The 13,294-nt window shown below is 48.6% G+C and overlaps 1 protein-coding gene across 1 annotated transcript in view; it reads left to right on the top strand.

The window, feature by feature from the left end:
- Gabbr2 (gamma-aminobutyric acid type B receptor subunit 2) overlaps positions 1-13,294 on the top strand; it is a 326,257-nt gene that overhangs the window by 231,249 nt on the left and 81,714 nt on the right. The window contains exon 9 of the mRNA XM_055605273.1: positions 7,779-7,839. Coding sequence (XP_055461248.1) covers positions 7,779-7,839 — 61 coding nt within the window. The remainder of the gene's footprint in view (positions 1-7,778; positions 7,840-13,294) is intronic.

Raw genomic sequence — 13,294 nt, 5'->3', positions numbered from 1 at the left:
CTCACCTGTCCACACACACCTCACCTGTCCTCACACACCTCACCTGTGCCATTCACTTTACCTATGTCAATGGCCATGTTCTTTGTTCATCTCCTCCTCAGTCACCCTCGTTCAGCTCAACTGTCATTGTCTCATGCCTTGACTTCTTAACTGCTTTCCTGCCCCAGGGCCTTCGGACACTTTTGATTCCCTCCTCCCAAGATAGTCCCTCATTGCTTTAAGCTCAACTATAGCTGCTTCATTTGTCAGGACAAACACCACCTCCCCCTACAGGACCCTCCTGGATCCCCTGGTCTAAATTAGGGTCTTGTATTCCTTCACAGCAACCCATTCTGTTTCTTCATGTTATATGTTAGTAATTCTATATGTTCCCACATGCCTGTTATAAGTATTTATCTTTCCCAACAGACTGCAAGCGCCATGCAATCTAGGATTGGATTTTGCTCACTCTCTATGCCAGTACCTGCCTGGCATGTGCCAAACTCATCACTCGCACCCAAAACAGCTTGTTTACTGACATGGTGTTTCATGCTCCTGTATCAGAGTTCACTTTGCCCTGTTCCCCTATTCTGTGCACAAAGAGAGGAGAGGCGCTGGCCTCCTCTCGTGGACCATCCACCAGCCTTCTCTGGGTCTCTGCTTCCTTCTGGTGTGCTCAGCCTCGCCCTGGTGCACCAATTGCTTTGTGGGAAATTTCTCCTCAGGCACTGCAGAGAGCAGCAGCTGGCAGGCCACAGCTCCTGCTGCACCCTTCCTCTGACTCTTAGCATACCTACCTCATGTGTATGGGCACATTGCACATTTGAAGGCTTGGACCTATCGAAAGAATCTACAGTATAAGAAAACTATTTAAAACAGAAGGCAAACTATCGCCTGTCCTATGGTCCAAGGAGACAGGCAGGGGAAAAAAGAGCTTTACAGAATGAACATAGGGTAGGCAGATCCAATTATTTGATCTTTCCCTCTGTTTTTAAGTCCTGCCGTCTCTGTGAGGACAGAGGATGCTTTCTCCTTCGATCCTGCATGGTATCGAGCTCACCCTGCCATGGATGGAAACCTGCCCTGCAGAATCATACATAGCTCCAGTCACAATGCATGGTATTCCTTTGTGCTGCTCTGGGTAAAGAGCCTGCCGGTGTAGGCAGAACTGTCCAGGCTGTGATATCTGCCCGCTCCTCCAACTCCAACAAGCTGAGCAGCTCCTGGCTCCTCAGCTTTCAGGTTTTTGGACATCCACTTACCCTGGGGGCAGGAGGCCTGACTCAGCAGTTAAGAGCATTTGCTGCTTTTGCAGATGACCTGAGTTTGGCTCCCAACACCAATACTGACATCAGGTAGCTCAGAAACACCTATAATTTCTGTTCCAAGGAACCTAGTACCCCCTTCTGGCCTCCACCAGCATTTGCATATATGGGGCAGGTACATGCACACTCACTTAATTTTTTAAAGTTAAATTAAAGCTAAAAAAAAAAAAAAAAAGACTTCTTTATCTCTGTGAAGATTTTACACACACACATGCATAAGCACACAGATATATACATGGGCATAAAAACATTTGCACACACATACATACATGCACATGCACTAAAGCACAAGGGAGCACGCATGCTCACAGGCTCACACACACATGCTCCTGCATTTGTGCATGCACACACAAACACTGCAGCAAAAATAAAGCCCTGACAGGCACATGCATGCTCCCTCTCCCACAACAAACACGACTGCCCAAAGGCAAAGGCGCACTCCCAAACCACATTCGGAAAGAGACGTTCCCTAGCACGCCCTGGGAACTTCGGAACCTGACACTGCATACCCTTGGGGCCAGGCCCCGGGGTCTTCTGAGTAAAGACCAGCTTCAGCCAAGTGCTGCCTGTCAGCCTCATAGAAGCTGCCACCTTCTGGCCTCTCAGACCTGATGCCAGTCCTGGCCAGGCCAGCCCATCCTCTGCTGTAAAGTTGAAGCTGAGACAACAAAAGAAAGAAGAGGCCCCAGTCTGGGGCTTGACCCATAGGACCCTTGAGTCACTACTGTGAATGTTCTACACCCAGCAGCGAACCGCTGGAGAGGAACTCTGAAAGCAGACACTTTTCTATGAGGAGGCTCCTGGGGCCTGCAGCATGCACCCCTGCCTCTCCTGCACCCACACCACCCTTCACCTCACCCCCACCCTAATGACTACACCTGTCCCTAGAGTTGCAGATTCGTTGTTGCAGATCCTTCTGGGCCCAGTGCAGGGCCAGTGTCCTTTTCTGAGTCTCTTCTTCCATCCTCCCACGCTGTCCTGAGAGGTGGGAATTGTTCTTTCAGATAGAAGGCCTGAGGCTCAGAGAGAGCATGACAGTCCCCACACATACTGGTGGCGTGAGCTGCTCCTGTCTGGCCAGTCCTGAAGGATGTAAGTTCCCCCACCTCCTCCGCACCCCCCGCCCCCATGTGGAGCCCACATACTGAGCTGAGATCGATCATCATGAAGCGGGCTGATTTTAAAATTCTCCTTTTAGCCATAGCGTTTTTAAATTAGATTATGAGGTTAGCATACAAAGTAGTGGATTCCGCCATGGCGTCCGCATGTGCTTGTGTCACTATACTGTGTCCTCACTGGCTGTCCTCCTGCCCGCCCCCTTCCCCTAGGGCTCATAGCCTTCCACACTTTCTTACACAGCATCTGTTGCAGGGGAGAGCAAACCCTTAACTCTCCTCTGTCTGGGGACTTTCCTCCATGACTCTTTCCACATCTGCTCCGTAGAGGTCCTTATCAAAACAAGTCAGGGCCCATGTCAGTCCGTGACTTCCTTGGGAGGGCTGGAACAAGAAGGGTTGTCCCTGAAGTGACATGTTGCAAGCATTGCCAGACCCCTGAATATGGAGGGACAGGAAGGAAGGTGGGGCTGCCATTGCCTCTACAAGGCCAAAGGGTCCTAGCTTCTTCATAGAGCGCTGATCACAAGGATGTCAAGCTTTCAAGGCATTTCTAAAAGTGACCAAAGAGCAGGTCTGGGATATAAGTCAAAGAAGAAGGTGATGTCCAAGCATGCTGGACCCTGCCAAAGCTGTCCCTAGCCCTGCCAGATCTGCCACTCTGGAGGATGTGCCTCTTGCTCTGAGCAGGTAGCTGGGTACCACTTGACCCCACTCCATCTTCGATCACTACTGTGCCCCAAACCAGGGTGGGGGTGGGGTAAAAATTTCCCCTGATATGAACTTTTCCCCGTGAATGCTTCCTATTATGCAGACATAAATGGAACTGGCTCGCAGGGGATTCTGGGAAATGTGACTTGGAGGCCTGAAGTCCCCCCCCACACCCGAGCAACACAGAGGAAAATAAACGGAAGAATGGCTGGACTATGAATACTGCCCAGGTCACAGCTCCCAAACTCCACTGCCTTGGGATCTAATTTCTCACATGGATTGGTCCCCAGTGATGCGACAGCCCCAGACTGGCTCAGCTCAAGGAGAGTGGGTGACATTTATATACAAAAAGACTTTCTGAATGGGGAGGACAGTTCTGGAGTTTCAGAAAGCAGGAGCACCTACTGTGGCCACTAAGGAGACAGAGACACAGCTCCCCACTGTCGCCCTCAGCGGCGCAAGGAGTCCCCTCATCTTCTAGGAAACCTAATGTGGGTCAAACAGAGCTTTAGGTTGAGCCGCTTCAAACATAGACTTAAAGAGGAGCGGCACAAGAAAGGGAATTTGGAAAGGAAATACAAGGCATGCCTGAGGGCATGGACACGGGCTCCTCAAGGGCGAGTTTCGGAGAGTAACACATGCCCACGTGCGGGCCGAGGGCTCCTCAAAGGACAGAAGTAATTGTCTTAGTAATAACTCTATATATCACTTTGGTGGCTCTTGAGCTACATCTCAAAAGGTTGCTAAGAAACATATTTTATTTTATTTTCTGTCTCTTTTGATAGTGAGATAAGTGAGGTGGCTCTGGAGCGGGCAGAGACAGAACTATCACCTGACAGGGTTTACACGAGAGGCTTAGTACTTGCCTCTCCCTGTGAACGGGCTTTTGGCGAGAGGCCTAGGAAAGTACAGGTTGGCATCTGGGCAAGGGGAAAGGCCTTCAGCAGTGGTTAACTGTAATGGAAGGCTTGTTTCACTGCAGGGAGAAAGGTCAGCTTCGCCCCAGGATGAAGGATCCTCTCTTCTCATGTCTCCCGCTTTCCCTGTCTACCTACCGGCCTCTCCCAGTCTTTGACTGCAGTGAGCCAAAAAAGGCTGATGAGCAGTGGGACTTCACAATCCCTTACCCCCTCTGCTTCCTGCTCAAGGCCCCTCACAACAGGAAGTCTTGGGTTGGGTTACCAGAAGCAGACAGGGAGGCAAGTGTTGCCTACAGGAAGTGAGTAGGGAAGGTGTCTCGAGCAAACGCTAGAAAGAACTCAGAAGCAAGGCCAATTCCACAATTAGGTCAGCTCTCTTCCTTTGTTGCCATCATAGCTCCATTGCTGACTGACATTTCTTGTTCATTTATTGATACAAAGCTTCCCTGGAGTGAGACTCAGTGCCCAGAGGAGTCCTTGGGCAAGCCATGGTGAAGCACTCCTGGAGACCTAGATGACCACTCAGGAGACTGAAGCAGGAGGGTCTCTTGAGACCCAGAATTTGAAGCCTGCCTGGGCATCATAGTGAGACCCAATTTACAACATAGAATACTTGGCACAGGGTAGGTCAAGTCTTGTGTTGTGAGCCAGTCATGTTGTAACAGGGAGGGTAGCTTCCGAAGAGGTCTTGAAGATTATTCCTGGGCAAGAGGCCTTCCTCAGCTGGGCCAATGGCCCTTTGAGTAGTTGGCAACGATGAAAGGAACTGTAAATGATAGGTCACTCAGTAAACTTAGTCACATCACAGTTTCTTCAAAGGGACTCACTAGGCTCTGGCCTCCTCTCTGGCACAGTCAGACCATCAGCAACCAACTACTGTGTATCATCGACACCAGCTACCACAATCAAAAACCTAATCCTGTTGGGGATAAACTGTCCTCTGGTTGGGAGACAGAGCACATGGTGGTTCCTGAGGTTGGTGGTTCAGCCATTTGGGGATGACCTTTCTGGGAGGTGAGGCCACCTGGCTTTACCCTTTCGCCAACTAATGTCACTTGGGAGTTGAAGACATCTTCCCAAGGGTTGGCAACATCCTGGTGCCTCGGATCTTTTCATTTCAGCTCTCTGCTATTAGGAGCATTTAAACACAAATGACTGCTGCCATAACAGTGCTTGTGCTGTATCAGGGGCTATGGGGGAGATGGAGGCTGTAATTTAGAGATGTGGCCAGAATGTTGGCTGGGAGGAGATGGAGCGTGGCTTGTGAGATTCAGGCGTCGTTCTCCTGAGACGTTCTATGTTTCCTGAGACGTTAAGGAGAAGCACGAGTTCCTGCTAGTACAAGTAGCTATTGCTGGTCAAACGAAACATAGCAAGTCTTACTTCAAAATGGACTAGTTTTGTTTCAAAAGGCAGGAAAGAGAGAGACAGACAGAGAGAGAACAAAAGACTGGAAATATGGGGCCAAAGTCAAGAGCACTTGCAGAGGACCTGCGTTTAGTTCCTGGGCTTTGGGAGGCTCACAATCACTTATAACTCCAGCTCTAGGGGATCTCCTGCCCTCTGTTGACCTCAGTGAGCGCCTGCAGTAATATGCATGTACATCTACACACGTGCACGCGCGCGCGCGCGCGCACACACACACACACACACACACACACACACACTGTTTTTAAGAAATTTTTTTTTAAAGCAAAGGAAGAGTGTTTTTTTCCACTCATTTCATCCGGCCAAGCACAGCCTCCTAGGCACCTTTTAATGCAGCCGGCAAAGAATCTGCCGGACAGACCACATTCTAGACCCAGCCGGCTTTGGAATTCTTCAGATCCTGGCAAAAAATCAGTGAAGAATTTAGAGCTCTGCCCTCGGGAGGATTTTTCATTCTCTCCTCTGGAGAGTGGTTTTGCATCTTTCTCACCAGGTAAAGTGGTCCATTTGCATAAACACGATCCTTTCGGAAGGTGTTCTGTGATTTCCAATCATCCCTGGAAATAAAATCACAGCTCCTGTCTCACCTTCCATTGAAGTGTTTTCACACCTAGGGGATTGCTTACCGCCACCTGAATGTAGAATTGGGTGGGTGTTCAGTTTCAAACTGATATACTAACAGCTGCCTTCGGGGCTTCAAAGAGGTGTCAAAGTGGCTCTGGAAGGGGTTCCTGAAGACACATTGTGGACACACTCTTTGCACTTAGAACCTAGTATGCAAGTCCCATTTGATCCCTGGCACTTCTAAACAAAATGAAAGTGGGATTGGACCCCAGCCTCATTTACAATGACCTTGTAATCAACACATCACCTTTCTCCCTTTCTGTTCTTCACATGCCCCCTTTGTGTGTGTGCGCGCACACACAGACACACACACACATGCACACACGTGCACACATGAGCACACACGCTTGGGAGTGTGCGCTCATGGAAGCTGAGGGACAATCTCCGACACTGGTCCTCACCTTCCTCCTTGTTTGAGACAGGATCTTTTTGTTGTTCAAGGCTTCCAACACCAGGCAAGATGCCCAGGTTACCCCCAGGGACTCCCTTTCCACCTCCCATTTGAAAATAACAGCACCAGCATGGCAGGCATGTCCTGCCACTCCCAGCTTTTTAAACAAAAAGGAGGAATCAAACTTGGGTCCTCACAGGACAAGCACCTTACCCATAAAGCCACCTCCCAGGCCCAGCCTCAGTTTCTTAATCTGTAAAGTGGGCATCACCCCCATGCCACCTAAGCTAGTTGTTAAGGTGCGGTGACGGGCCACACGTCAGTTTCTTCTCGTCAGTTTCTTTGCGTGATTGCAGAATTTTAGCAGGGACCACAAGTGGGCAAAAAGAGCTGACATGCCTTCCTTAAATCCCTAGTGTACTCAGCCAAACATATGGGAGCCATCAACGCAGATGCTGGAGATGACAGCCATCTTTAGCCCCCAAGTCCCTAATGAGAGGTGCTCAGCTGCCTGTGACGGTACTCAGGTCCTGCCGGCTGGAGACGCTTCATTTAGAGCTGCAGCATAGCCCAGTTATAATTGGGGCTGATGTCACCTCAGGATGGTTGTCCCAAAACATCCTCCATCTTTTTTCTTTCCGGAGACAGAGTTTGTCGCTGTAGCCCTGGCTGTCCTGAAACTCACTTTACAGACCAGGCTGGCCTCAAACTCACAGAGGTACACCTGCCTCTGCCTCCCGAGTGCTGGGATAAAGGCATGTGCCACCATGCCCAGCCCAGTCCATTTTTAATAATAAACTGCAGATAGATAGATAGATAGATAGATAGATAGATAGATAGATAGATAGATAGATGTAATAATAATAATAATAACCTCAACCTCCGGCACTCTGATGGTCCTCCAGCCAGACAGCCTTAGAGAAGCCTGGTATCTTTCTGAGTGGGCACAGCACCAACCATCAAAAATCTCACCCCTGCCTCCATTGCACTAGAACACCATGATAATACAAGCCGGGTGGGCATTTCATAATCACTGTGCTAATGATGATGCTATCTCGGCTTTAATTCACATGTGATAGTTCCATTATTGATTCTGTGTCTCTCCCATATTAAGCAGATAAAGTCCCAGCTAATGTGCAAGTAATGAGTTTGGCTTTGGTGCCTGCCTTCAATGGGAGCCGACTTTTTTCCAATATTAATAACCACATCTTGCCATTAAAGATTTCAGTAGGCTAATGTGACATTTCTCTTTTGTTCTCATTTGTTTGTTTTGTTTTGTTTTTAGGGTCAAGTTGTGTTCCGGAACGGGGAGAGAATGGGAACCATTAAATTTACTCAATTTCAAGGTAGGCTTTTTGATGCTTATTCTTTCCAGCTGAGGGCATTTATATTCAGGGATGTTGTGTTTCTGTAATAAAAGGCATCAGAAGAGATGGAAATCTGATATGAGATTCCAGATAAAACAAGAGTCAATAGGAAATGCTTCCCCATGAGAACATGAGTTATAGCTATGTGAAAAATTGTTTCTCAGATGCCCAGCTCCAGAAAGCCTCCCCCCCCCCCATAATTCCTAGACTTTTAGGAAGGAAAGCATGGGTAAGCCAATGGCAATGTTCTGTATCACTTCGGGATTTGATCACACCAATGTAATGACCCCTACAATCTCCATCACCTAGTGTAAGTCATTGCCTGCATTTTGCCAGTCTTATGTTATCTTGGTTCACCCCCAGGCACTTTTTGCTAGCTATGGTAAAACCACTCCGGGACATGAGCTCATTTCAATATATAAATACTTCAGTGTGCATTTCTTCTGGAGGATTTTTTCTGACATAGCCACTGTACCTACAAGAACATTTTACAGGTCTTAATGTCTTCCATCTTCCTGTCTATCAGTCCTCCAACCATTTCAAAGCAGACAGTCTGATGGAAAGCCATCACAAAGTCCAAGCCTCACACTAGTCTGTTTGGTGGGTTCCTGCTGGTGCTGCTGCTAGGGTCAAGATAGGGCTCAGAAACCATCCCAACCGTATTCACGTGTCATGAAAACACAGTAGGTGTGTGGGGGGGGGGGACTTGTCAGAGTGCTTGGACAGTAAGGGGAAGCAGAACTGGACACTCCTTGGGACAGTTGCCTCTGTTTGGCTCACTGTGGTCGTTATGATTGAGGTCAGCCCGCCCCACTGGAGGGACCATTTGTAAGAGTACTGCTTCTTGGCATCTTGACAAGAAACGAGGGCCTCTGTTTTGAGCAGATCCTAGAGTCATTCCAGGGAGAGCCAGAATTTTTAAGGCAAGCTCCTTAGATTCATTCCGACGAATCCCACCAGGCTCCTGATCAATCTGGAGGTGTTTCACAGGCTGCCTCCTCTTAATGCAATGAGTGTAGTTTACTCATCCATCTTCCCATGGCAGGTAATTGAAACGGGTGTCAGCTCTCTGGCATGCACAAAAGGTGTTATCGTAGGCAAATGTAATTATTTTCCCATTTGTTGAGTCTTCTTCATTGGCTGAACAAAGTGAGCATTCTAGCAAATATGCTTGGTGTTGTTGTTGTTGTTGTTGTTGTTGTTGTTGTTTTTTGAATGATTGCAACTAAATCCTTTTGTCACATTCCTAGTTCTCAAATTCTACTCCACCGGGGTAGAGTATTTTGTAAAATATAGATTACTTGATCACAGCACTGCATGCTGATTTTATTGCCTTTCTCTTTTTCATATGTTAAGTTTAGACATCAACTCCAGCAACTGTGGGTTTAGCGTATCTGAATTGATAGGGCAGACAGCGCAGACAGCAGAAAGTCATGGCCAGGTTTGTGGCCCGGCCCAGGTCCAGTCAAGCCGCATCCCACGAGGAACAGTGGTACCTCCCGTGTGGGACAGGCAGGTCTGGGAAGTTAATGCTTCAGTTTGGGGATCAGCCCAGAGCCACGATAATGCATAGTTATAAACACCCAGCATCCTTTTCTTTGGAAGAAATACATCCAAAGAACATTGATTTTTATTCCCGGATGCCATAGCGGCTCCAGCTTCAGCTGCCCAGATAGAAACCTACTGCCCGTCCATGTCCTTGTACCGGCTCCAGTCCCTTCCCTGCCCAACTGGCCATACCCCCATCACCATACCCTCCTCCCCATGGCTTATGTGTATCCCCCCTTCTCAGGTGGGCAATAAGCTCTTTACCCTAGAGGCAGGAGCAACATTGCCATCCTGGAGAGCCATACCCACCCTGGCTGTGCCCGGTTCCAATTCCACCCATTTCCTGCTCCTCCCCCATCCACTCTGCCTTCTCCTGAGCCCTGCGTGCATGGAGATAAATATTGGAGAAGTAGCTTTTCCTTTCCCTTTAAGAGAAAAAATATTCCCTGTAACTGCCTCTTCTAAACAGCACTGGGAATCTGAAGCGGGGAGGGAGGAAGCCGAGCAGAGTGATTAGGCCTTGTTTGGCACTCACAGAAAGCCCAGCGTCTGCTCCAGGCAGCCTGCCTTCATTAGGCCCTTTGTGAGGCTGATGGATGGTGGCTTCCTTGAGCTATAAAGGACAGCCTCTGGGTCTGGTGTCTGCACACCTGGTCTGAAGAGGTGGGGTCTTGCAGACTCTTAATGCCATAATTGTCATTCAGAATGTACCTCAAATGGTACCTCCTCTCCACACGCACCCTATGCACTGCTTGGTCTTCTGGGCTAACAATTTCAGATACAGTTTCTCCCTTCCCCAGCGTCTGCCTGATGTTTTGCTGTGCCCGCCAGGGAAGCACCAAGTTGAATAAGATACAGTTCCCAGCCCTAGAGACTTCATAATCTCTCTGGCCAAATGTCAGTGTCCATGAAGGCAGGAAGACGCTTTCCAGAACCTAATAGAGAACTTTCAGGACAGTTTGGCCCTGACTGGAGACTCCTGAGGCTGATTTTTAAGCTTCATTGCTGGCCAGGCAGGGTAGCTTACTCGCTCTGAAATTTCAGTTTGGAGTTTATTTTAAAATAGTGAAATAAAAGATAACTGTGTCCCTTGCTTTGAAAGCGACTGAGTGTCCAGTGGCATGGCACTGCCAAGTGTCCGGCTCAGTGACTAGCACGGAGAAGAGTTTTGTCAACTGCTGGTGTCCTTCTCCCCAAAAGTGTGCCCTTGCCTTACACTACCCTTCTTATAGGATGTTGGCATCATGGACACATGAAAGACTGTCCGGCTTCTTCATTCCCCTGTTTCTCCCACACCCCACTTCCCCAGTGGGTGGCCCACCTGCTCATTGCTTAGCGAGAATACTGTGTGTGTGTTCTCCCCAAATGTGAGCTGCCATTTGGGGCGTGTATAAATTGGATTTCCCTCGATGCCGTTGGGTTGCACGACTTTTCGGTTTTCCCTGTTTTTGTGGTCTCCGTTGTTTTACACTCGGCACTCTTGTTTTTGAACACGCCTCTGATTACTTGGTGGAAGATCATCTAGGCCAAAACTTCTCCCTACGGTCTCCAGGGATACGTGCATCCCACACTCACTCCCAGGTGACAGGCATCAGATTGTCTCAAACCTTGTCCCCTCGTGAGGAATAAGGCCCTTATACACATCCTTTTATGAATTCAGTTGGGGCGTCTGTGGGCTGTTGGGCCGGGAAGCGTGTGTCCACTCAACGTGTGTGCCTCCGTCAGATTTCTTTTCCCGGTGGCTGCATGCCACTCTGTCTAGTGCAGGGCTGCCTGAGGCCCACCCTCCCACCTCCGGTGTTCTCTGATATCTCTCTCCTCCCCTCCCTCCCTCCCTCTTCTCTTTCTCCTTGTCCCTCTTTCCTCCTCTCCTCTCCCTCCCCACTTGCAGTCTAAAAGAATAAACTAAGTCATGCTGTGGCCTCCATGTCAGCTCCCTGACACACTAGGCATATGGGTTTGTTAACAGACAGTTCTGACCTTCTGGCCAGTTTGATTTGAGGTTACCCTCCTCTGCTTATGTGCAGCTCTCTAATGCTATCTGCGCTAGAGACTCTTACCAGCCTTAAGCTTCAAGCGTGTCTACAGGCTGCCTCTGCTCTGTAAACTTCAAGCCTTTACAAAGCCGAACTTTGAAGTTTGGATGTGCGTAATGCACGCACCCCATTTTAGGATCCTCTGCTTTGTGTTCTTCAAGTCTTTTAACAGTCTTATTTTCCTTTGCGTTGTTTTCTTTCTGACACAGTCTCCACAGCGCAGGCTATTGGGAACTCACTTCGAAGCCTGTAGCCTACATCAACCTTGTGAGCCTCCCGGCTCCACCTCCTGGATTCTGGGATTACAGGGACACACCACTCTAGCAGGCGATAATTTAACTCTAACACGTGTTTGCCTCCTTCAAACTAGACTCCAGAAAGAATGGGTGGGTATTTGGGGATGGGACAGAGCCCATGTCACACGCAGAACATAGACCCAGCTAGAGCAGAAGGCTGGTGGCATGCTTATTCTCCTGCATGGGGGACACAGCACAGGGAGGAGGCCACATCACGCCTTGATAAAGTCTTGACCCAGCTGTCTCCTGGACACTCTTGGGCCCTCAGCCAGAAAATATTTTCAGACTGGACATTTCTCAGCATTCAAATTGTCACCAATAAGATCTATTTTCTCTAGGTGCCCAAGGCAAAATTTGAGAAAAAAAAAATGCACCTTTTAAAAAGGGTGTTAGGGAAAGCTAGGATTTCTCTGTGGAAATGAGAATCTTTGTTTCACAGTGGTTTTAGCTCCTAAGAACCAGAAAGTGTGCACACTGAAAGTCCAGAGTGAGGTTCGGCGCCTTTCCACTGCATCTTTATGATAGGGTCATTTAGGAAGCTTTTAGAAAACACTACCCCCCAGGCCCACTTCTTAACTCTGGGGTTCTCTGACGAATCAGACAGCCCCCAGGCATCCGAATGTTCCAGATGTCCAGGTCTCTAAGTCCCCACCAAGACTGAGAGCCAACAGAGCTACTCAAAGCAAGTGGAAAAAAAGAGGCCCAGAGAAACAGAAGGTCACACCAAGAGCTGACAGCTGCCATGTCAGAGCTGTGGACAGGACAGCAGCTGCTGAAAAGCATCGTAGTGGTCCCTGTCACCACTGGGATAGTCTTCTTTCCAGCTGCACACAGATGCCCTGGTCCATGAGCTCTAGTTCATAAAGCCCAGGGTGGATCCAGAGAATCAATGCATGATTTCAGGCTTAAAACCTGGAAGTTCCAGGCCAACAAGCTGGCTCAGTTGTTAGAATGACAACCTGAATTTGTTCCTCAAAACCCACTGTGGAAGGAAAGGACCAACTCCTAACAATTGTTCCCTGACCCTCACACACACACATCTACACACTAATAATAATAAATAAAATACTTTTAAAGCTAACTGCATGTCAGGTTGACAACTTGGCCAGTAGATAGAAGAACAGCAAGGGACAGGCGCCTTGTACACATACCTGTAATCCCGGGTGCTGGGCAGGCTGAGGCAGGAAGACCACAAATTCAGGGCCATCCCGGGAAACATCCCGGCCTTGAGAGTTAGTGAGATTGTGTTAAAAATAATACAAACTTGGTTGGAAATGTGGAGGGAGGGGAGAGCCACCATCGAAAATTGGAGACATCCATTGCAGTAAGAGAGCATGGGAACTGTCTGAGGACAGGGCAAAAGGCTCACTCTCTTCATGGATTAACTACATTCCTGTTACTTAAGCCACTGGTGAGACCCTTGGTGCATATGCCCTGCTCATGAACCTCACAGGGACTCTCAGATTGTGATTTTTAAATAAAATGTATGGATGTGTGTGTGTGTGTATGTGTGTGTGTGTGTGTGTGTGTGTGTGTGTGTGTGTGTGTGTGTGT

The sequence above is a fragment of the Psammomys obesus genome, unplaced genomic scaffold (genome assembly GCF_907164565.1).
Source record: "Psammomys obesus unplaced genomic scaffold, mPsaObe1.curated_primary_1811, whole genome shotgun sequence".
NCBI lineage: Eukaryota > Metazoa > Chordata > Mammalia > Rodentia > Muridae > Psammomys > Psammomys obesus.
Note: the sequence above shows the minus strand (reverse complement) of the source record. Positions and strands in the feature narration are given on the sequence as shown.